Source organism: Seriola dumerili, unplaced genomic scaffold (genome assembly GCF_002260705.1).
Source record: "Seriola dumerili isolate Sdu_G_001 unplaced genomic scaffold, Sdu_1.0 BDQW01000321.1, whole genome shotgun sequence".
Lineage (NCBI taxonomy): Eukaryota > Metazoa > Chordata > Actinopteri > Carangiformes > Carangidae > Seriola > Seriola dumerili.
The window spans coordinates 1949774-1975778 of NW_019174576.1; the positions used below are offsets into that span (position 1 = coordinate 1949774).

General features: G+C 41.3%; 1 protein-coding gene across 2 annotated transcripts in view; it reads left to right on the plus strand.

Moving 5' to 3' along the window:
* The first annotated feature begins 1063 nt into the window (after positions 1-1063).
* Positions 1064-26005, plus strand: part of LOC111231895 (guanine nucleotide exchange factor DBS-like) — a 110709-nt gene continuing 85767 nt past the window's right edge. Inside the window, exon 1 of one of the 2 annotated variants that reach the window (XM_022759161.1) lies at positions 1064-1256. In XM_022759161.1, the coding sequence (XP_022614882.1) occupies positions 1178-1256 (79 nt within the window). In that variant the 5' untranslated portion in view covers positions 1064-1177. Of the gene's footprint in view, positions 1257-20627; positions 20650-26005 lie in introns of those variants that run through there. The other variant, XM_022759162.1, reaches the window with a different exon arrangement.

The window sequence follows — 26005 nt, forward strand, 5'->3', positions numbered from 1 at the left end:
AAATGAATTTACGTGTTATCTCCCCTGCCTTAAATCCAATAAAATCCTTAAATATTTCAGTTTGATGATCAGTCTGTTTCAGTGGCTCCGATCCATCCACAGCCCAGCTCCAGGCACCAGGATTTCTCTCTAGAACCTGCCCCCACCCCATCCATCCACCCTCCCCTCTGTTTCTGTGTGTCTCTCTCCGCCCTGCAGGTATAGCAGCCCTCTGATTCGTTTTCCCTCTTCGTGACTCATCTTCTTTATTATAGCAAACACAGCATCATCAAAGCAGAAACAACAGTGCTTTCCTACCCAGAGCCTGGAGAGTCTTCCTGTAAGGGGAGTGACTGACAATATATATATATTTATATATATACATACATACAGGAGCATCCTTTGCTTTTTCTAGGTTTGCCATGTCTTAAACATCTTTTTTTGCTTTGTGGATTATTGTGTTTTTGACTTGGAGAATAGGTGTGCCAGCATCATGAAAAGGTCTGAATAATTGTTTGAGTGGCTGATATTTTGCTGACTAGTTTTAAAAACCTTATTACTGTGTGTCTGTTTTGGGCTGTGCCTTACACATTTCTTGACAAACTGGCTCTTTTCTTTAATGATTTTTCTGACTGTTTTTCAGTAACTGCGTAGTTTGCTCACTGACAGGCTGACAAACTGTCTCTTTTGTCCAATAACTGACTGACTGAATGACTGACTGACTGGTGTTTATTTACTGCTCGACTGGCTCATAAATTGACTTGCTATTTTGATCACTAAACACTGGCTGATTGTTTATCTTATACTCCCTGGCTGGCTGGCCGAGCTACTTGCTGTTTTATTCTCTGACTGCCTGGTTAACAAGCTGATTATTTTATTCCCAGGCTGACTATTTTGCTGAATGGCTGGGAGTAGCATCACCATCCACAGGATTTGTGACTGTTTGGATTTGGAGGAGCTGTGATGAAGCAGAGGAGAGGCTCGATGGAAGAAAATTAAAAAAAAAAAAAAAAAAGAAGAAGAAGAAAAAAAAAGAACTATAAACTAGAAGCAGCAGAGCAAAGAAGAAAACTTGGGGGGACAACATTGGATCAGGGAGCGATAGCAGGGAGATTGTCGAGGAAGGAAGGGTGACTGGAGGAGGCGTGGCAGCGGAGAGAGAGAAGGAGAGGAGAGTGGATGCAACCCACACCCTGAGATGCTGTGCTGGCTGAGAGAAGACGAGATGTCGGTCCAGGAGCTTCTACAGAGGGTGCAGTGTGTCATCACTCATGTTGGTAAGTCGTTACATTTCTCCCCTTTTTCCCTTCATCGTCACACTTTCAGATGGTTAGACCTAGAGGAGCTTTTTGTTTTCAAGGTCCTTCCACTGTGGGAAATTGTAAAACGTAGAGGAGAAGCCTCTTCTCTGGTGGAACTATCCCCCTGTCGTTAGCTGAAGCGTATGGAGGAAGATGTCGTTCAAGGTTGCAGTTGTTTTTTTTTCTTCTGGAAATCCTTGAGCTGGTTGTAAATATGAAGAGAGGCAGAGTAGCTTGAAAGAGAGGCGGGGAATCGCCATCCTCTCATCGGGACCGCTGAGTGAGGAGAGATGCAGAGGGATGCTTTGCACATGGGCAGAGGGGAAATAATGTCATCAGTATACAACAAGGGAGTCTTTGAGTTTGATTAATGTTGCTTATCAGCGCTTTACTGTATCAAACTATCATCAGTTCTCTATTCTGCAGCATATATTAATTGTTAATTAGATTTGCTTGTGTGGATGTTTGATTCATCTGAGTGAGTATTTGCAGATTGCAGTATCTGATTTTCTGTGTTTGCAGCAAACATCCTGTAGTACCTTTAGTGTGATTAGGGCTTAGTAATTTTAGTAATTATGTGTAAATATTCATGTTAGTGAATAACCAGAAATCCTATTTACACTCTTTTTTTATTTAAAAGGTTAATATTTAATGGATTTAAAAATCTATTGCTATTAGCCACTTCAATTTTATTTTATGTCCTTTCACCTTTTCTCTACCGTCCTTGTTTGCCTTATCCTGCCATCTCTCCTTTGCTTTTTTTTTTTCCTAGTCACTTCCCTCCCTTGTGGTTCCTTGCTTTCCATCCCCCCTGCATCCCCACCATTCCTCATTCCCTCCCACCCATCCTTTTCCATCCCTTCTTCCCTCTCTTTCTGCCTCCCCATCACCTCTCTTCCCTCACTTATCTTTTTCCTTTCCTTTCCTCCTTCCATCCTTTTTCCTCCTCCTCCTCCTCTCCTGTTCTGTGTCCGGGTTGTTTCCCGGCTGGTGCGGGAAGTAGGTTAATGTGCCACGCTGGAGACTATCGCACAGCATCCTCCATGACTGCACTTCCTGTATTGCATTGCAGCCATTCGGTGGTTGGTGGGTGGGTGGGAGGTTGGCGGGGGTTGGGGGTATTGTACAGACAATTACCATGGAAACTGTGCTAGCTTCTACTAACCAAGGGACCCCCGTTTGATTTATTGGATTCCGACATTTCCTATGAAACATATTTACTATTGCTGTTTACTTTTATATAACGGTGAATTCTAGGAGACGGGGCTGGAAGATCATATGATATGATCACATGAACTATATTCAAGATTCAGGAGCTTTTAACTGTCACATAAGAAATGAAACACACTGTGGCACATTCATTAAGACTATATGTAGTTAGAGTTGTCATGAAACTGTATGTTTACATTTTTAGTATTATATAACAGTTATTCTATGATATAATTTGTGTGTTTTTTTATGGATTTGGGAAGCACAGACAAACGATGCCATCCTACTGACAGGAGCGTCACATCAGAAAACCCTTGTATGTGTCGTTTTAGAAAGCAAAAGGCAAGCAACATATTGACAGTGTTGGACAGTATAGCTTATGTGCTGTTACTCTACTTATTTACCCCTGTTTCTAGTTTTCTTTCCTTCCCAACAACACAGTGTTGCTCGTTGACCAGCAGGGAGCTCACTTGTTCCTGTTTGAACCACGCAGCTGTTTGCAGGACCACAGCTTCGGCAGAGGCTATATCACTACATTAGATGGACCGCACACTATATATGCATGCCTTTCATGTGACTTTGTAGACGACCATACACTTGCATCCTTTCAGAATATAAATAAAACGATACAAAGGATCATCCTACAATTTTAAAGCAATGTCATCCTTTTCTCTCTACGTTCTTTGTCCAGTCCTTTTGAAGACAGCCTATTGTCTGATAGTCATATTGGCCCTTCATTAGTGTCATGTAGACCAAACAGAGCGGGAGAAACAAGATCAAATGATGGGACATAATGCATCTCAACTGACCTCAGCTCTCCTCGCTGTGTGTTAAATGACTGTCGAGGTCGTATGACTGTCACATCACGGAGTCATCTGATGCTGCTATTATAACCACCGTATTTATCTAATAATCACTTCCTGTCAGTTTCAGTCAACTACCCTTGTTTTGATTGTGGCTTGTGGAATTTTATAAATTGATTTACAGCTACTGTAGTACTTTATTAAAAGAGCAGTTTGAATAGACAGATTTTCAACATTTTAGCAAAGACGTGGTTAGCATTTAGTACACTTACTAGTAACTAGCTAACTTGTTGGGAAATAGTATGTAGCCTACCATGTACCATAACTCCCCTTAAATGATTGTTTTTACTGTTGTTTTGTATTGTTCTACTGTCGTTACATTGTTGTTTGACTTGACTTGCTACTGTTCAGCAAGGCGCTAACATTGTTGGAAATGGAGCTTCCTCTTCATGGTGTACATGGTTGTAAATGGTGATTTCACAAACTGAACATATTTTCAGATTCCTTTACGCATATATAGAGATTAGTGTATGCATTCAGATTCATGTACATATTCATAAATTATAATTATTTATAGATTTGTGGACACATTCAAAAATCTTGTAACACAATCTGAATGCACATTTGCATAAATCTGATCACTAACATGAAGCTTGAGATTTTTAATGTTTTACACATATATTTATATATATATATACATATATACATATATATATATATATGTGACGGCAGGCATCAACATGGAAATAGCATTTAGCGAAAATGTAAATATAATGCTGAAATATTAAAATGTTAAAAGTTTTTGGTGTGTGTATTCAAACAATTCTTAGCTTCCTAGGTGGGGTGGTGTGGTCTGGAGGATTATGACCGCATCATTCCACCACCTTACACACATCCTCACATTCACAAACATTATCAATTATCTATCACACAGCAAAATCCCCCATTGGTGGCCGATGATGTCACAGCAGCACCGCGATGTGTAATTTTCCATAACGCCTGTGTTCCCCTCCTACATTATTCATGAATGTGGATCATGCTGCTTTACGGACGCTCGATCTAAAATGGCTACTCATGTCCCACTGAAGCGGGGTGTCAGGATGAGTCGTACTGAGGTCTGCAGATAAGAGCTTGCTGCTCAGATAGTCAGTCACATTGTTATTCAATTCAAAGCTCCACTGAACTGAATCCCCCCCCCCCCCCCCCTCGCCCTGCTCAGTTTGAGAGCCCCTCCTAAGCTGGTGGTTAACGGGACCCTGTGAGTGACATTTGCTTCTAGTGAAACGGTCAGCTTTGAAGGAATGGATGATGTTGAATGTTGCCATGTTTTGTTGCTCTGAGCAAATGAGAGTAGAAAGGTGGCGTTGGATTCCTGGCAATTGATATATTGTAGAGTGATAGAAAGTGGAGGAGGACTGCTGATTGATACTGATACTTAACCTTTTGGGCCATACTGTGTTGTATCATAAAAACTTCATATATGATTTTGTGAGAAATCCTTTTAGTAACAACAACACTGTATTACACAGTCAGCAGTTATGTTGTGAAAAAAACAATTACTCAAAATGCTCTTAATTATTGCTGAAAGTACCTCTGAAAACATAAAAAAATCCCCTTAATTTCAATGGGTCAAAACAGGTCTTGAAAACACCTAATTTAATACACCCTTAATTAACAAATTAAGTAGATTCTCATGCCTTCTTTCCCTTTCAATTTACACATTAGTTTGAAATGCAAGTCAAATCCATTAATATTCACTTTAAATAATTTGATCATTGATTGCTGTAGTATTTTGTAGTATTTGCTGTACAGATGGATGGGCTGAATGAAATAATGCACAACTAAATACAGGAATGGTAGCTGTGGAGTGTTTCGGTCATCTGTTGGCAAAGGGGCTAAGAGGATTAGCATGACAGCCACAACTGAGTGTGGATGAAATGACTGGAGTAAAATCGTTAAAATCGTAAAATAGTTCAATTACTTTGTGAAGTAATTAACCGCAGGATCGTTGCAATGGAGAACATATTTAACATCTGTGTGAAGCAGACGGAGAGAGGTAGCATGCTAACTCGTGGTTTTGTTGGTTGGTTGTGGAAATTGAAGCTCATTTTGAACATGTGAAAATGGTTTTTACTAACGTATGATTTATTGTCACCAATACAACCAATTGGCAAACCCACTATGATGACTGGCAGTATTGAAATACTATGTGTAGTCACTTTACCAAGAAATAGCTCCAAACAGTAATTGCTCCTGAATAGTTTAATTGCAAGAACAATAACGTTAATGTCTGGGGGTTTTGGGCACACAGACAGTGTGGCCATCCCTACCTGTTAAAAACTTGCTCTGCACTGCATGCGTCATTAGAATAAACCTCCTGTATCCTACCTGTACGAGTGAAGACAATTTTAAGTTGAGGAAAATACCACTACAGCTGTTTGAGTGCTGCTTATGCGCCAACAGTTTTATAAGATTGAAACTAAGACAGCTTTTAGTTTCCTAATGTCTTTAAATAAAATATTGATCTTCTCATTTGGCTTTCAGAGGAGCTTCTTTCTCTTTTTAAAATAACCTTTCAGTACAGATATGGATTCACAAAACACTCTTTTCATGTTACATAATCGTAGCCATCGTAATTTTTTTTAAACCTGTATCCTTCAGCTGAAGCCTTCCTGGATAATGAGTGCTGTCCTGTCACAGACCTGAAGAGCTCCAGTTGTGATGATACAGTTGCTAAGGCTAGATGCCCAGTTTTTATCGTTGATGGGAAGAAACATATGACACAAAAGAGATGAAGGACACTGAAGTGCTAAAAACTGACCACATGTTCACAGTCTCCGTCACTCAGAAGTGAAGATTTTGTGGCCTGGAACAAAGGAAGGTGAATAACTTGAGTCCCTGAACACAGAGAGGTGACAAATGGGAAGATCAGAGGCCACAGCTGGTTTCATTTTTATTCAAATGGTTTCCTTACTGCACACTTCCAGCTTCACCAGTTACATCATGATGAAGGAAATTTTTGACTTTAACAACAGCAGCAGATGTGCAACCATGTGATGATATTTTAGGACCATGAATGTGCTCAGGGAATATCAGAAACAGTTCAGAGACACCACCAACCAAAGTGTAACTCCTATGGAAAGCACAAATTGTCATGTTTAGGCTTACATCTGAGCAAGGCTTAAATAGACATGGCACACTTTTAAATGTTGGACATGCTAGCTAGCAGTTTCCCCCTCTTCTAGTCCAAGATAACCACATCCTGACCCCAGCTCCATGTTCCATTTTCTGTTGTCATCCTCGGAAATAAGGCAAATAAATATACTTCTCAAAAATGTTAAACTACTCCTTTAACAATTACATTTTCAAACAACTGAAAATACTTTATTTGCTAGATGTTTACCTTCCATGACACAGTGTGTCATCATGGAAGCTCTCAGAAGTGACTACAGAATATTGGCCTTGTATAGGAAACAACATATTGAGATTTAGATTTTTAAAGACAGATTTTCTCACCGTTAACATCTACTGTAATCTCAAGTGCTACCCTCTGATAGCTGCTCCGGATTTGTGGTATTACCCAGAGGCCCCCTCTACAAGCCCCCATGTTGTTGTCATGACGTCAGAGGTGCATTCTCTCTGCTTCCTCTTCCTGTCTCTGATACGGGGGTGGTGGTGGTGGAGGAGAGGGGTGGGTTACCATATCCTTTGTCTTTCTTTCTGTCAGCTGGACTGAGGCCAGCTGACCAGTCCTGTTCACAACAACACAGCTGAACAATAGAATTGATCCACAAGTGAACTTTGATTTCACAGTGTGGCCTAGTTTTCTCACCGCACAGGTTGAGCCAAGGTCAGGTGAGCTGTCGATCACCTTAGCGCACTTGACTGAGGGAAGCAAGCTGTTGTTAAGGGCAGAACACACTCATGGACATGGACAGTGAAAAAGATGAGATGGGTCAAAAAACACAGGACTTTGACTCAGGAGGCGGCTGTTCATTTCCCATTTGAAACTAACAGTCATCGTTGTTTGTTTCAACCACTATCATTTCACAACCTAAACTATGTGTCTATTATTCTAACCACGATGACGAAGGTCAGCTAATCTTAAGTAAGTACATACTTTAACCCAAACCTTAATCTTTTTCCTCACAAAGTAGTTTTTGTGCCAAAACTGTGACTGTTTCAAAAGCTGTGACTGACCTGTTTGAATCACATCCTCGCTGCTGTTATAGTTTGCTGAATAAAAAATCTGTTCATGTATTCAAAATACTCCACTGCGGATTCCACACGATGATATTGATTGAATTTTCATTTTGCATTTTACTTGTACTTGTCATGCCAAGCAAGTCTCTCAATTCAGAGCAGTAAAGGAGCTAATCTGCACCAATCAAACAAGAGAGGATGATATTGAAAGATGCAGAATTTAATATACAAACTGATTTCTTCTGCCTGGAACAGTTTAAACTCCAGTGCAGAATTATTGTGCTAATGCAGAAATAGGTTTTACCCATAGACAGCATTTTATTCTAATGGCGTATATCGTATAGCTTGATTAACACCCTCCGTATCATCAGGGAGATGGCGAGCAGTGGTTAAATTGGGCTGGAGCCCCCCGGAGTCAAGAATGAACTTGTCGGAGCGCACCATGTGTCGTTCAGCGTTATAGTGTTGGCTTTAATATCAGTACAATATCCATGTGTAGTGAGTGCAGCATTGCTAACTGTTTTATTGTTATGTCTAGACTCTCACAGCACTTGGTTAAAGTTAGGGAAAGACTGTGTGGCTAGAAAAAGTGATTTCTGACACCAAAACCAAAACCAAAACCAAAAAAACGACCTTCCCCTTTCCTTAACCAAAGTGCTTTTGTTACCTAAACCACGGGACAGGAGGCGGGATGTGAACCCTGGTCTCTTGTGTGACAGTCATCCACCCCAACCATCTCCACTGCTGTTAAGTAATGTGACGCTTCATTCTTTTAAAGGGTTAAACTCGGGATATGTAATAACTAGAAGTATGAAAAAGCTCCACCCTGTTTCTCTCCCTCCACCCTTCAGTCTCTTGTGTCTCTCTTGCTGATGGATTTAAAAAGCATCACCCTAGAACATGACTTGGACATAAGAGTATTTTGTGCTGTGCTGAGTCTCCTAAAGGATACTTCTGGTTTAATAAAACTTATTGTCTTATTTTCATAGTTTTCACAGTAAGTAGCCGACACCCACTTAAGGTTTATCTGTTGTGAACGTGTAAAAAGGGACTATTACCAACCTCTCGGGTTCACCTCCTTTCAGTTTTACCAAATACAGCGGTGACTGCTTGTGTTTCTTGCCCCGTCAGACTTTGTTAGTCCTGTGATAAAAAGTCCATGTCAGTATTAGTCATATATAGTCGATGTTATCCTTTTTATTCTCAGTCAGATTTTAGTCAATGAAAACATTTGTTTCGGTCAGCAGAGGATTAGTTGACCAAAACGCTGTGAACATTTCAGTCAAGAATGAGGATTATAGTAAAATGTAAGCAGAATAGTTTCATATTAAATTATATCCAACTGATTTTAGAGAGAGATTCTGGTCTGTTGGTATTAATTTACATAATTTTTCATCCAGACATGAATGAACATAGAACAATGAAGTTAAGGCAACAACAAAATCAAATCCTCCAACTCCTGCAGTATGTGGTGCGGATCAGATCTGTGCCGTTCTGATTCTTTGAGGTTGTTTACACCTGAGATAAGTGGTGGAAATGTAAAGCTAAATCACAGATATCAGGACATGGTCAGCCTAGCTTAACATAAAGACTGGAAGCAGGGGGAAATAACTAGCCTCTGCATGTCAAAAAATATACCAACCAGCACCTCTCACTGATTAATATGTGCAACACAAAACATTGACTAACGTGTCGAAATATACATAATGCTATAATGATAAAGTACATAATGTTAGCCTATAGCTTCATGCTTTATGCCATGAGTTCCCAACTTGAGTTCTGTCTTTAACGCACAGACATACGACTGATATAGTCTATTCATTGTCTTGCTCTTCTCTTCTGCTCAAGACTCTGGCGCTGTTCTCGGACAATCGGCACTTCACCACACTATCAGTTTCACTTTTACTATTGCTGTCGAGGCAGCCTGCAATCAGGAGATGTGACACGATCAGTAGAGAGTGCAGTGACCCAAAACCAAAATACATGCTGACTGAACAACAGCTGTGTCTTGACTCTTATTGACTGAGAAACCAAATCCCCATTTTTGGATATATAATGTGTTTGGTATTCATTATGTGAGCTGTCTGTTGGTTTCTGTGTGTAACTGGATTTTCGGTTGCACAGCTGAGGATACAAACAATCAGCCACATCGGTAAAACCACTCACAAGTGAAGTAAATAACACTGATTACCTCGTCACAGCTGCACCTATCAAAGGGGAGGATGTATATTAGTCAGCAGGTGAATGATTGGTTTTTGAAGTTGATGTGCTGCAAGCAGGAGCAAAGGGAAACCGTACAGACCTGAACGACTTTGTCGAGGGGCCAAAGTGTGGTGGCGAGATGACTGGGAGCATTGCAAAAACAGCAGGTCTTGTGGGACACCTTCAGAGTTCTTGTGGAGTCCATGTCTTGACAAATCAGAGCTGTTGTGGGAGCGTGAGGGGAACCTGCACAGCATTAGGGAGGTGGTTTTAATGTTGTGACTGACCTCACAATTACCCCTGCATATACAATAGTAAGAGGATTAACTGGAGACAGTGACTTCTGGTTAGATCAGGCGGAGAACATCTTATTACCCGTGCGTGCATGTGTGTGTGTGCGTGTGTGTGTATGTGTTTGCGTGCATCCTTTACACTTTGGCTGCTCATACAGTAAATACACATGGCACTTCAACAACAAAGCCCTGTAGACAGGTGATTTATTGAGGAAAAAGTTCTATTTTCAACAAGCAGGCCTCTGACGTATGTTTACTTCAGGAGCTCAGGCCTTTCAGAGTGGCTACTGGGAGACACAGGAGGAGGAGGAAGAGGTGGAAGGAAGAAGGGGGACAGTTGAGAGGGGGGGTGTTGCTTGGAGGGATGTAGACGTTAGATACATACATCAGCCTCAAGGAAGAAGCCTGGGACTGTGAGACCACAGCTTTATGATTTAGCTCCAGATTGGTATTTACCTGACTTGTCAGTGAGATGCAGATGAAAATGCTCCTAAGATTCAAGTTTCAAGCCACCTGTGGAAGTGGTAAGACACACCTAACGGGTGTATTGTTAGTGTGTCGGTGAAACAGACGCATCAAGGAAATCTATGTTTTGAATGAACATTGTACAGCACAGATTAAACAGCTCATGACAGGGATGCTCACGGGCATGGAGATAAAGAGGTCGCACTAATTCTCTGTTGTTGCAGAAGAAGTATCAATGAGATGATGTCATTAAAAGAGCAGCGGTCAAACCTCAAACAATGGGAAAACCCAAGCCCCCAGGAGCAGCGCTGGGTTGTGAGTCATATGATTAAATTATTCTGTCCCATTTAAAAGCATGGAAATGTGCTGTTTCCAGTGCAGACACATGAAGGGACACATGTAAAAATACAGGGGGAAGGATGCAGGGGGAGGTCCCCGCTGCCCGATGGGAGTGTTGCTGAGAATAATTCTCTAAACTGTAGTAAGAGCTGAGCCGCTCAGCTGGTCACAAGGCTGCCAGAAGAGGCTCAGACCCCTGCTCTGACAAAAAACACACACACATTCACATTCCCCTGTCTCTCTCACTCTCTCGCCCTCTTTATTTCTTTTGCTCTCTTACACATCAAAGAGGAGCGCTTGTCCTGCCGCCGAGGGAGAGGTGAGAGCCCTCAGGACTGGACTGTAGTGTCTTGTGTTATGTGTATGTGTGTTATGTTGCTGTGGACGTCGGACTGGATGCTGGTTTAGCTGCACGGCTCAGCCCCTTCTGTCTGTGTGGATTGCTTCAGAGCAAGAACAGCAGCGACATGGGATCGGTGATGTGTAAGTGATGAACATATTGACTATTTTAAAGAATTACCTGTGTGTGTGTGTGTGTGTGTGTGTAATGTGTGTGGTAGTCATGTTTTGTAAAACTAGTGAACGTCTGATGAAGGGACAACACCAGGAACAAGTAGAGACATAATGTGCTCCTGCCTGCTTGGTACCACTTTGGCATTGTCAGTAACGGGGATGGGACGGCTACACAGTGTTGGGGAAGCTACAGTGAAAGCAAGCTACAGATTACTTCACACCGGAAGAAGTTGAACTACACCGTAGGGAGAAATCCAGTTTGGTTAACTAAAGCTACTTAGAAAAACTACACAAAGGTCAAGTGTGTGGTGTGGACTGACACATACATTGTCTGGGCATGCCTTCAGAATGAAAGAGAGAAGAGCATTGGTAAAATTAAAGAGAGAATTCCTTTCCTTTTTATATATATATATATATATATGTGTGTGTGTGTGTGTGTATAATGTACAGGTACAGACATGTCAGCAACTTACGTCCTCTGTCTGCACCGTCTCTTATTTTTTAAGATGCAGCGAAGAACTTTATAACAAAATTGTAACAGTACATTTACAGTACATACCAATGTGGTATCAGTATCTACCAGCTCTACGTCTATGTTGGTGAGTGTTTGTGGTCTTTGGTCGTCAAAGCTCTGAATTTGCTGTCGGTGGATGTCTCACAGTGTGATCTAGGACCACTATTAAACATTGACAAACAAAACCTTATAATATATAGGGGCCTTCTTGAGTCTGTTGATATTGATTGTTGATATTTAGGGCTGTGGCCCCTGCAATTGTCCTTCTTGCCCAGTTAGCATACCTGAAAACTTTGCTTTGTCCTCTCATGAAAAATGGAGACAGAAGTTTAATCTATGGAGAGATTTTGTTAGTTTGAGAGATGATGTTCCATGTTAGCGCCTCACAAAAGTATGATTTCACATCAGTTGCTTAATGTGAGGAGTTTTGAAAAAGCTGAGAAGGCTTGAGTGTGTGTCAGCGCCGACTGCACTACTGTAACCCAGTTTCACTGTCACTTAAATGAACATCTTTTTTTAGCAAAAGGAATAGAGATGACAGGTGAAATGACCCACCTGAGTGGGGAGTCACGCCCCCACAGCAGGCTGTAGTTGTCTGTGTTTGCGGTAGTCACAGGGACAGGCATATGCAAATGTTCTGTAATAGGCTTTACTTTCTAATGCAGAGATTACGACGGAGGGAGAGTCAGGTTGAGAGAAGCGAGGCTCTTAGAGGCATCTTTGCTGGCTCTACAGGGAACACGCGCGAGAACAGCTGCAGTAGCGTTTGCCGTAGGGGAATGAAACTGTTTGTGTGACAGACAGAAGCATCGAGGAACCATTGCCTCTGCTGCAGGGCCGGTGGGCCAGGCTTGATGGGTAGATACAGTAGATTGGAAAACAGACGCTCTCATCCCAGATGAAATTAGGTGGATTTGTGACTGGAGATGGACGCTGTAGGCACGCTGCAATACCAGACCCTCCCGTCTAAATGTCCAAACTGTGGTAAATATGGGCGAGCCTATTCCACCATACGGATCTCCACTGCTGAAATGGAGTCTTACTACCACCTCCTGGGGGTGTGCCAGGAGACTGAGATGGCCACACTAAGAAGTATGTCTACCCGTCCCTCTGCTCTTCACTCCATGCTTCCCTTCAACATGTCCATTTGTGTATTGTTTTAGAGTCTAGAGCCTAATACAAGACCTTGCAAGTGCATCACAAATGTCCTTGCACAGTGTCACACAGTGTCACAGTTGTGTTATTGGTCAAAGGAAAGACAGGTTGCCATAGTTGAGTCTTTCTTCTGGGGCCCTGTCTTGCAGTTGGGCTCCGGTGTCTGTGTAGGTTTGAGTTAATATGGTGCAAACATTTATGGTTGCAAAGAATTATATGATTTGATGATAATTTACTTAAATTATCATTATTATTATTATTATTATTATTATTATTATTATTATTATTATTATTATTATTATTATTATTATTATTATTATTATTATTATTATTATTATTATTATTATTATTATTATTATTATTATTATTATTATTATTATTATTATTATTATTATTATTATTATTATTATTATTATTAATTATCATAACCTAATCAACAAGCACAGCACAGGTTGGCTTTTCTTGCTGTTAGTTTATAATTCAATGCTATTCAATACAGAACAATCGCATATTAAATCTGATCTGAAGCTGTCCAGCCTTATGGATGTGATAAGTGTTGAAAAGACTGATAAGTTTGAAAGTATTGTCGGTAGATTTTGAGTCTGTCATGAGTCACGTTGATGTCATTTTTGTTGTTTGATAAATCAACGGAGCAAAATACATTCATACAATAAATGAGAAATGGATTCATTTTCTGTGCAGGAGTGGTAATCGGGCAGTGTGGTTTGTCGTGCGGTGGTGCCATATGTGGCTGTCCAAGATGGCAGATCTGCTTGTGCATGTGCGATGTAGTCAGTCAGCATGCTACCACGCTCATAATAGCTGTGCTAACATGCTGACGTTTAGCAGGTTTAATGTTTCCCATGCTGGCCATCTTAGTTTAGTGTGTTGATATTTGTTAATTAACACTCAGCACAAAGTACAGCTGAGGCTGATGGGAATGTAGTTTTCCATAAACCAGTTTGGGTATTGGTGTTAGTATTGGTCAAATTGAAAATTTGGCCCAATGTTTAGAAACAGACATTTTGTTGAAGTTGGCATTTGTTCTGAGTTTTAATTGAAGCCATCCAGGTGGCTGTAGTGGAGTTTGACTTCAGTGCTGGATCCCTGTTTGTCAGTTGAAATTCATTTAAAAAAAGGAAAGAAAAAACAAACAAAAACAAAAAATCAGTAGACTGTAACGGCACAGCTCCTTAGACATTTGATTGCCTTGGCTGAAGCAGTGAAAATGCAACATGTCATTTTGGTCGATGAAGTCATTTACTTTTGACTGTGATTCAGAAAATGTGCTTAAGCAATTTAAATAAACTGAAAAAGCAGATTAATTGGTGCTTTAATCATGTTGTGCTAATGCAGCAGTTTATGTTTTTCCCTAAGCTACGACACGACATCCTGCACACACACACAAACATCCAAACTCATCCAAAACAAAAGTCAAGGTCAGGTTTGTTTTGGTCCTGAGCTGTTTACTTTGCTTTTATTAGTCTGATATCAGCAGTGGTGAAGATTCCCCCCCAGAGCCGTAATACTTGTGCAGACTCCACACTGTAGAAGTAGTATTAAGGGTCTGTATCTCTTTTTATGCTTACCCTTTTAAAAGGAATCTGGAAATGGTGTCCCATTTTCACCAGTGCAAACCAGTGTTCCACATTAGGACAAAACAGAAAATGCACTACATACACTGTCAGTGTGACGTTCACAACTTGCTTTTGCCGCCCCCAAGGGGCCAAAAATATCAGTTATTGCAGGTTTATCAAAGTAGTTATTTAAACCCAAACCACAGTCTTCCCCTCCCTAATCTCATTCAAGTTGTTTTTCTGCCTAAACCGTACCAAACCTTAACTAACCACTGTTTATATGTGTTTTAGACTTAGTCAGCCTGTGTTTTTGTCAGCCTACATTAAGTAAGTTTAAGTTAGCAGTAAGTTTTGCTGCTACAGAGGAAATCAAATCTCACTAAGTGGAATCTTTATTTTTCTTTATCTTTACTGCAGAAATGGACCGGGGACAAAATCATTTGTTTAACTGCAGAGACTTACCAGTGTCACAGAATATCATTCAGAGGAGCTCAAAAAACAGTCAGAAAAACGCTGTAAGACTGTAACAGCCAGATGAAATCAGTCTGACACCTTCCCTGTGTCTGAGCGCGTGTGAGCATGTGACTTATTTATGTTCTTCTTTAATGGAAGAATTTTATTTCTCACTTTTACAAAACAATATGCTTCTGCATGGAAGTGTCAAAGCCCCAAAGGATTGTAGTTGTTCTTTTTTTCCTTTAGGCTGTATTTAGCAGCAGCTGCAGGCCATGATGTTCAGACATAATGTTTAGACTCCAGAGTTTTTAAATGCGGTTTATATTACTAACTAAAAACAGCAACAAGACAAAAGTATTAACATAGCCATTTAATGCAAGGTATCACTTTTCTTGATGCACTGTACAGTGGGTCTTTCCACATAGTTTGTTGGGATAGATAAAAAAAAAAAGTGTAGTTGGGAGGAGCAGCATGCAATCTGTTCTTCATTTAAACTCACTGGGACACCAAAACTCCCCACAGCTGGTAGCAGCTGTTAATAAGGTGAATGCAGTTACAGGGGGATATAGGTGGAGAGGGGGTTCTCAGGTAATCATTTCTCAACGGTTAACTGGATATGTTATCAGCAATCAGATGAAAACACTGTCACATAAAGACATTGTTCTAGCAGGAGAAAGAGCGGATATGACCCACAGTCATTTAAAAAAAAAAAACAACAACAACCATATAGCTCCACACTATGATGAACTTTAGTCAGTTATTCAGACTTCACGTATTCAGGAAGTGCCAATGTTAAATGTCTCCTTTGCAGGAGATGCATAAGATTCAGAGTAAATTTGAGTTAAGAGATAGAATTCACAGCAAAATGTTTTTTTTCAAATTGTCAACAAATCCAGAAGAAGACCAAAAACTGACCGAAGCACAGTCTGTGTATCTGAAGCCTGATGTACATTATTCCCCTCTGCCGTAGAGCCACAGCTTTGCACTGGGTGGCATTTTCCTTAATTACCATGAACACACACACATTCTAGTTAATTTTGACTCAGAAAACCAAATATGGATTAATCCGCCACTAAATATAGTCCCCCAAAAACTATGATAATGTTTCCTCCTGTTTGAGTAACATTTGCTGAGAATGACATGTTTCAGGTGTTCGCACATTCTTATGCCACAGAAGGATGATGACATCCATTTGTGTCTGTAGTGACTCAACCTTCATGTGTGGTGTTAAGACACTGTCAGGCCCATACCCGTTTATCAGCAGTGTATATTTCATGAGGTGATAACGATATTCATTGGAATTGTTTGTGTGTGTGTGTGCGTGTGAGTGTGCGTGTATGTGAATGAGCGTGTGTGTGTGAAAGAGCCCTGTTATCAGCAGATCCTGTCATTAGACATCCTCTGATTGTGTTCTTGTACTGACGCCTTCTTCCTGAGAACCAATAGGAAACCCCCCTTCTCCTGGACCTTGGTTGTACACCACCCAAAAATAACACAAGCTCTGCAGTGTGTGTGTGTGTGTGTGTGTGTGTGTGTGTGTGCAGAATGTCTATCTTCTGCTGGTGCAGTTTCTTCATTAAAGTCATCCCATTTTTGAGAATCTGCTTATATTATAAAAGATAAAAGTTACATTTGTCTTCAATTATATATAAATTATCATACCCAGACGCACAGTAGTTAAAATCCACTGGCACAGGACAAAGGCTTAGCTTCAGCTGGAGAGAGGGTAATACAGAGAGAGCTCTATAGTGACTCATGGTGATGACTCTGTCACTGAGAGATGATGAGGTTTAGGGTTTTTATGTAGAGTAGGCCAAGCATGTTTCTGCACATCCGTACTCCTTCAGGCAGTAAGATCTGTGAACATGTGAGAGTCAGTCAACAGAAACAGCTCTTACTGGTCAACAGATTGAAAGGAGGATGTCACACGGATAGTATATGTAATATAAATACATTTAATTTTGCAGTACTTATTCTTATTCATTTCAGTCTTAAAGATTACAAAATAAGCATCAGGAGTGTTGACTGAATCTTTAAACCTCTTAGAGTATTTTACGGCTGATCTTCAGTGTTCAGATCTCCTAATGAACTGAATGGGCCATGTTCAGAGCCTCCACTGTAGAGGCAGCTGTTCAGAGATGTGGCCGGAAGGCTGCAGGAGCCTGTCGCTGTGGCAACCTGAGCGCCTGCTGGTGGAGACCAGTGGTGAGAAGGCCGTCAAGATGAAGAAGGAGGAGGCTTTTCGGGGCATGGTTGGTCAGATGGTCTCCTGTAGCAGCAGATGGGCACCGGAGGGTACCGTTCACAGACATCAACACCCGGGTTGCGGAGGAATTTGTGTAGGCTACAGAGAAGTTGTTTACGGTTGGCATCAAGGAAGTTCTGGCATCAGATGACTCAGGAAGTGAAAGCAGGGATCGGTCCAAACTGTGCTCAGCAGGGGAGGAGAACTGCTGACTCTGACTGGGTTTGTGGGCAGGCAGTAGAAGAAGCACTTTGAGGAACTGACCCTGGTCAACAGTCCTCTGAGGAGGAGGTAGAGATGAAAGACTGAGGGGAAGCCTCACTCATATCTCTGGCATCGTATCGCTGAGGTGGTCAAAAAGCTCCTGAGATGCTGAAGGTGCTTGGTTGACACACCTGTTTAATGTCGCACCTGTAGTCCGGCAGACCAGGGTGGTGGTTCCCATATTGAAAAAGGGCAAAGGGAGAGAGGAGGTGAGGGAAGGCAGGAGAGTGCTCCAGGTATCAGGGTAGCAGACTGCTCCGCCTCACTGGTAAAGCTCATGCCAAGGTGCTGATCCAGGAGCAGCAGTGTGGATTCTGACCTTGGGTGTGGAACAATGAATCGACCCCTTTACTTTTGCAAGGTTACTGGAGGGGCTGTGGACGTTTACTCATCCAGTCTACATGTGTTTCGCAGGTCTGGAGAAGGCTTATGACTGTGCTCTTCTAGGGGGTCTTGTGGGGGGGCACTGCAGCAGTATGGGGTACAGGGGCAGTCACTATGAGCCATCTGGTCTTTATATAACCGGAGAGAGAGCTGTGTGTTTGTGTTCTCAGAAGGAACTATGACGCAACCGTGATTAAAACTGAATGATAAACTAAATATATAATAAATAAATGTATTGTACGATATATTAACTTTAGGCAGAATTTAAAGAAAAGACATTCATGAGATTTACAGTATCATGACAATGATACAGTTTCAGTCTGTCTGTGTATACGTGAGTGTGTGTGTGTGTGTGTGTTTACCTGCTGTGAGAGTGCAGTCTCTGTGGTCCGGGCTGCTGTTGCCCCCCTGCCTGGGCAGCTCATGAGATGTTCAGGACCTGCAGGCTCCGGGTGCACCGGTCACATGTTCACTCTAAGTGCAAGTCTGCTGAGAAGAAAGACAAGGGCCTTTTTATAACTCTCGCACTTAAAAATCATTCTTACAGAGAAGGGCTTAAAGTGAAAATAGCTTAACAATGCAACTGAAATTTGACCTTTAAGAAATAAAACTCATCTATTCCCACGTACAGTCCACAGACTGCATCGACAGAAGGCAACTGAACTGATCACGACTTTGAGACGTATATTGACGCACTGGGTGGATGTGCTTTTCTTGATATTATAAACCTCAATTTGTTTTTACTGAGTTTGGAAACCAAACACCTGAAAGACTGAGAGACTGAACTAGAAGGAAATATAAGAACAATCAGTAATTTAAAGTATCTGTTCAAAAAGTGTGATACATCAAATAACTCCAGGTATCACAGAGATCTGCTGTTCTCAGAGTTTCTTAAAGGTGTGTGTGTGTGTGTGTGTGTGTGTGTGTGTGTGTGTGTGTGTGTGTGTGTGTGTGTGTGTGTGTGTGATGTGATGTGCACATGACCTCTTTTCTCACTTCCTTTGATCAATTGATTTTTGAAAACGTTTGTACAGTGGGAGAGAGTCTTGAACACACACACACACACACACACACACACACACACACACACACAATACTTTCCTGGGAATACAGTAGTGTTTATGCTCTTTTAGGAAGCAGTTCCCAAAACACGTCTGACGACTCAATAAGCATTGTATTGAAAACAATGCGTGTGTCCACATGTGTGTCTGTATATATGTGCAGTTTTGTGTCTGTGCCCAGCAGGTCTTAGTGTGTGTGTGTGCGCGTTGGCGTGAGTACACGTGTATATTGTGGGCGTGTGTTTACAGTTAAGTCTATCACTGTGTACTGTTCTATTAAAAGCCACAGCAGACGAGTGGAGGTGGTGGAGGTGGACGGGAACATGTGCTTCCTTTAGTTTTTAGTGTGTTCCTTTAGTTAACTGCCGAAACTTCTTCTGAAAGTCTGACGAGATTCTATATTTTTCAAGACGTCACATTTTCACAACTGATGTTGTCAAAGTGTAATATTAGTTGGGAAACAATAGCAGCTATAATTTGTGTCTTTCTGATATTGAGGGCCGTTCCCAAGGAGCTGTACGGTTTAGCAAATATATGAAGGATGCACTGTAGCACCGTGCACCGTGTGTAAGGGAAACACCTTTGATTTGGCCTTAAACCTGTTCAAGTCCAGAGCTCACGATCTGTTCTCCACAGAATTTAAACAGCAGGTGGCAGCTGAATACACCTTGACACACAGCACTGCATCCCCACCCCAGAGAGCCTGCGACCTCTTCACAGCTCTGTCTGATTTTTTTTTTTCTCCACTGTCCCCTCATCTCTGTCTGAAAAGAAAAAAAGAAAAAGAAAAAAAGAAGTACTTTGCCGTTTCAATGCCGACACATATAGGCATCGTATAGGCATCAAGAATTCAGAACTGAGTAACCTGATGGTTTAATGTTTGTACGGGTCAGTAATGTTGCATTCAGAGCCATTTGAACTGCTATCTTAATGTTAGCTTAGAGACTCAAAGAAAAGGAGGCTTTGGTGTTAAGTTACTCTTTAGGGAAAAACTCTGTAGAGATGCACTTCAGTCCATCATCTGGTTTATAAAAGTCACTTCCACAGACTGTTCACATTTGACTGGATCCATACCTACGAATACACACACACACACACACACACACACACCACCACACACACACACACACACACACACACACACACACACACACACACACACACAAACACACAAACACAAACAGCAGCTCAGCCCCACTCTGTGGTTCTCTCTCTCCCCTCCCCCGCCCCGTCTCTTTCTTTTTCACATACACCCTGTCCTCTCTCCCCTGATAGGCTGTTTGCTGCTCGCAGCAGAGCTGTTTCACTACAGCTGGAGCTGGAAAAACTGACCACAGATGCACGTAACAACTATAACACACACAGTTCAGGGCTCCGCTCCAGCTGTTTGTGTGTTCTTGTGACTAGAGAAGCAAAGAGAGGGCAAACAAAAAAACCCCAACAAGCTCACGCTTGTCGGTCTGGATGTCAGGAACCGTCTTGAGTTGATGAGGAGAATCATGATAGTGATGAAGAAGCAGCTGTTTCTGACAGACTGATATTGCGGTGTTGTCCTCACTGGACGTGGATACCATGAGATTACTGCCATTTAATTGGATTACTGCTTTTCCTGGAGGGATTTACGTGTACGCCTGTGTACGTGTTCAAGCCAGGAAGGCGTTGAGATGAGTGTCAAACACATTATAGGTAATGCTCACACACACTCACTATAAAACTTCACAGACAAGCACAGAAGTTTGGTCTCAGTTTGTCACTTCACATTTAGCTTTGTTCATTCATTTAGTGTCTCCTTCTGTCACACTGCCTCATAACCGGCTGAAAAGCTATTTATAGCTGTAGATTTTCAGTGTAAATATTCGTGTGCTTACACACGCTGTGTTGTTCTGTGGGCTGTGTTTAGGCAGCAGACGCTTGGTCAGAAGACAACACACACACACACACACACACACACACACACACACACACACACACACACACACACACACACACACACACACACACACACACATCTGTTGCCAGTCATGCTTCACTCTGTCTGCCTGGTGTCACCATTTTTCCATTTCACCAGTCTTTTCCATAGTCTGCTGGTAAAGTGATTAAGTTAGCAAATTATTTCCTTTTTACTTTAAATGGTGGATGATGGAATTTTGTTTATTTGCACACTATTATGTTGAGACAAGGTAGATGGTAGATGCCTGTTCTTTGACTTCACAGAATCTTTTAAAGGGTTTCTTCAAATCCTTTTTCATCGTGTGTTAGTTATATAAAGTGCTTTATATATGTAGTTTTTAAAGTGTAAGCGGGGTGTAGGTGTGTGTTGGATTTATGTTAACCTCTGACATTCAGGGCAAAAGTGTAGGCGGTAGAAGGATAGAAGGATCAGGCCACCGTAAAGACTGTACAAACAGTCAAGCAGTCAAATGTGCAGATAGCACAAGGTAACACAGTCTGAACACAGCTACAGAATAGTACTTATAGGTACATATGGCATTTAAAACAGCAGAGGAGGCCAGACAGAGTGAGTATTGAAGCTGATGATATTAGGGAGCTGTGGTAATTGATTGTTTTGGTCACTGCTCAGGTTGATTCTAATAAGAATGACAAAATAAATGAATACATTTAAATTCAACATAAATGGTGAAGGTATATCATTACATCATCATTCATTTCATAATGTCTTGACTTGGTTGTCATATTCTGCTTTTCCACTTCTTGTGTGTGGGCCGTTGATGAGCTCCTCAGCTGAGCACTGTCTCGTATCAGTTGGAGGTGGAGGTCGGATCAAGAGACAGCTAGTGGTGAATTAGGGTGTACTGCATGGCTGGGACAAATGTTTATTCTTGCAGTTAATTTAATATTGTATATAGCATCACATGAAGCAATATTAAAAGAGCTTAAATGCTTAAAAAGTATAAACTCGTTAATTTGCTCATTTCAATCACAGTGGGATTATATGCAACAGCACTCCAATGAAATGTTGCCATTGTGGCACCATATTTAATCCAAGATGATTCTACTCTTTGCTGTAAATCATGCTGTTGACTTTGAGACTAGGTAAATGTTGAGCTAAGTCTGTCTGTGAAAACCAGCAGCAGCAGCAGCAGTGACAGTGTGTGAGAGCGTGCTGCTTAATCCTTTTAAATTTAGAGCAGATGGATGAGGGAAGGTGTCAGCCAAAGTGTCTGTGATGTATTTGTGTGTGTGTGTGTGTGTGTGTGTGTGTGTGTGTGTGTGTGTGTGTGTAGACAGGGGGGTGAGGTAGTGTTGGCACCATCGGTGTGTTGCCATGGAGTTTAGACACCTGACAACTTGGCAGAGAATCATGTGTGTTACAGCTCAGTCAGATGTCACCGGATTCTTGGAGCTGCCTTCTGTGATCTACCTGCAGCGTGACTGGTGTTTCAGTGGCTCTACTGCTTTTTCCACACATGTACTCTCTTGTATTTGTGCCGTCATCAAACTGACGAGAAGCACACACACACATCTTGCGTGTTCCGTCAAAAAAAAAAAAAAAAAAGAAAGGAGGAAAAAAGAAAAGTAATTGTGTGCTCCGTCTTTGAGGGTGCCGTCACACGAGACTAATTCCAGACTAAGGGGGAAAAAAGGATACAAGGCTAAACTGGTGTTTTGCTGTCTCTGTACACAGGACAATATCTCTGTCAGGCCTTTTGGTTTTTCTTTTTCCCAGCTCTGAGATTGGTCCTTAAACATTACAGAGTGTAAAAGCCAAAACTTGTGTTGCTGTAGTTGTCAGGGGCGCACACACAGACAGGGGCGGAGTGGGAGTAAAAAATCAGCCTGGGACTTTTGACTCAGACTGCCCCACCAAAACCCATCTGCAGACACACCATCACATACGGCTCGTGTCACTCTTCACTGTGATGATTTTTACAACATCTTTACTTCATTGGATCTTTCTGAAATAAAACTCTTGTAGGTCTGAGCTCATCTCACACACACTCCAGACCAGAGTAGAAAGCAAAGCCACACAACATTATCCTGCTAAATGAAGCCAGACTAGATTCCAGTTGTCTTCTGTGTGCCGCTTATGCTGTTGTTTGAACTGGTCTAACTGGGAGCTGTGGTCCTGAACCCACTCTTTGTTTTTCTGAGCTTTTACATTTCTTTAAACTTTGCCATTCATGTAAGGTGAATTAGCAACTCAGTCCACTGCTGGCTGCCTCAGTGTTTAAACAATGAAAAAAAAAATATGGCGGCGCCATAGTTAGCTGTGAAGCCTGCTCTACTGGGCTGATCATCATGACACATGCAGCACTGTCTATCTCCCTCCCTATTGCTTCCTCTCGCTCCTTCCCTCTCTCGCTGCCTGTTTCATATTTTCACATGGAGGCGACAGTATGAAATGAAGGATCATGCTGGTCAGCGTGACTGTTGAGTGGCCAACAATTTCCTGTATCCTGGAGCGTCCCAGCATCAGCACCTTGGGCAGAGATCATGGCACACTGTGCAAAATAACTGATCCTCCTGTAAAGCCACTGACTGTCTGCTGATCTGTTGATAGTCTTGATCCGTTATCACAACTGAACATTATTTAAAATCAGGTTTCAGCTCATCATTGGCTTGAGGTCCAGAGGCCCTGCAGGCAGACAAAAAACCACATTAAAAACACAGAGATACTGTAAGTGGGTCAGTATCATGTTGTAAATGGCACACAGCTTTCCAACTATTTGAAATCGGCTAATTTCTTTTCCTTGTCCGCATGTAAGGCCTGCATAAATATCATTCAACTATGAGTTACAGTAAAAAAAAATCCTTTTGTTCAATATTATTGTGATGGGAAAGAGCCAGACAGGATGATAATAAGAGACAATCCTGTACCTTGCACATGTGTGATTCATCAGGGTAGTGCCACCTGAGGGGCTTGAGCACAATAATATTTTGCAACCACCTTTGGATTCCGAAGAGTTAAAGCTACTATAACCGATATTTTTCATTAACTTTTAATATTCACAAATGTAATTATCACGATTTTGTCTGCATACATCGTCAAGAGAACGTCATTTGTCATTTTAATGCTATAAGTATTTAATAACAATCATAAATAAACAGAATATTCAGTGGCAGGGAAACATGCTCGGTAAGATTCATTTGTGTAAGTCGTTACAGACTCTGTGAGACTGAAGAGCAAAGGGAGAGAGGCTAACCTCACCACACGTGAACGGTATCTAGTGATTTTGGAGAAGCCTTTGCGTGAGTTTACAGCAACCAAAGCCACACAAATTGCAGCTTATGTCTCAGAGCTGGAATGTGGGAAAAAACCAGACATGATAGAGACACGTAATCAACAGAACTACTGTAGCTATATAGTTTATTTGGAAAGTGTTCCCTTCAGTTTTTGTGTAATGTTGCAGCCTTATGCTAAGATCAAACATTTAATTTGTCACCTCATCGATCTGAAATCAATACCTCATCATGACCAAGCGAAAAACAGAATTTGAAATTTTTTTTTTTTGCAAATGTATTAAAAGGAAAAACTGAAATATCACGTTGACAGTGTCTGGATGAAACCGGACACGACAGTTAGATTTGGTTGTCCAAGTATCTTCTGGTAAGATGTAGCTTCTTTCTGTCATTAGCCTCCGACCAAGCAGATATATGTGTTTCGCAAATAGAAGCACAGATGCATCGTGTTTGGAAAAGGAGAATATTGTTTCATTGCCACATTTAGCTCAAATTATACTACCAGACTACCAACTGTAGCATTGGATTCCCACATTGTTTACTGTTTATGATCACTTCATTCAAAATTGATTTATTACCCACATCAGAAATGTGACATCCTGCGTTGATGTTGAATGTAGGCACTCAACTTAAATTGTGTATTGCAGATTCATCCAATATAAATGTCATTCCTATGGATATTGTGCTGGTTACTTACACTGTGCTAATGCCATTATGAAGTCTCTTATAGCACCTACAATATATCTTATTTCTCACCATTCATCTTTCTCATACTGTCTGCTGAGCAGGAACTCCCTTTGTCAAACTGAGGAATGTCCTATCCCTTTGAAGAGGCCCCTTCAGGGTTTCCATCTAGGAAACATAATTTCAGTTAGATGGAAAAGGACTGGTTGCCCAACATGACAGCTAACTAGTTTGCTAGTCTAAAACATATACGGAAACTTCAGCACAGCACCTACTCAACGCTAATCTCTAAACTTAATCTCCGAAAACAAGAACCCCGCTGGTCCTATTCACGTGTTTACTGCCTATGTAACCTGACATCTTCTTATACGAGTGCTTCCTGCTCTTACCCTTTGCCTCCTCAGTCCTCTGTCAGTTTCTAAAAAAAGAGTGTTTCTGTCTAGACTTGAAGTGGTCATTCATCACGCCTGCCTCCACCACTCCTCTCTACTTTGATGTTTCAACAATGCAGAACATCCTCCCTGCTTAAGAGCCAGTCTCTGGTTGCGTAACCCTGTTGTTCCACATGTTCCTGGGCAGCTAGAAAACATTTCCTAGATCCTCCTCCCCATCCATCTTTTTGTACACAGGGTTTTGTGCATGTTTTTCCCATTTTGCTTCATCTTTAAAAATGAACAACTTGCGTTTACAATTTACTGCTGGATATATTCTGCAGCTATTTGTCTTGGTTTCATTGGAGGGGTAACAATTAGTCCTAATTGATTTTTTCTTTTAAAACATTGGAGAATGGATCTATAATGTTTTGGAGTTGGGATGTAAACAAATATGAATGCATTATTCAGAATTAAACAGATAATACACTGAACAGACACAAACAGCAATATAACTTTTGCAGTTATTTTTTCCCTCGTCCCTCCCTCGATTAAAACAATTTGCCACTAATGGCACAGATGACTCAGTCAAATGGAAACACACTCATAAACTCCCACTCTTTACAGTGGTGAAGGCATCTAAAAATCAGGTGATTAACAGTGCATATGGGAGCTGCTAGTAGCCAGAGCAGCGTGGTATTCCATGATGCATTGCAAAATTTGCAACTAAGAAGCTTTTCAAATTTCCAGATTGTATGTCCACCTACACCATTAACAAATACACA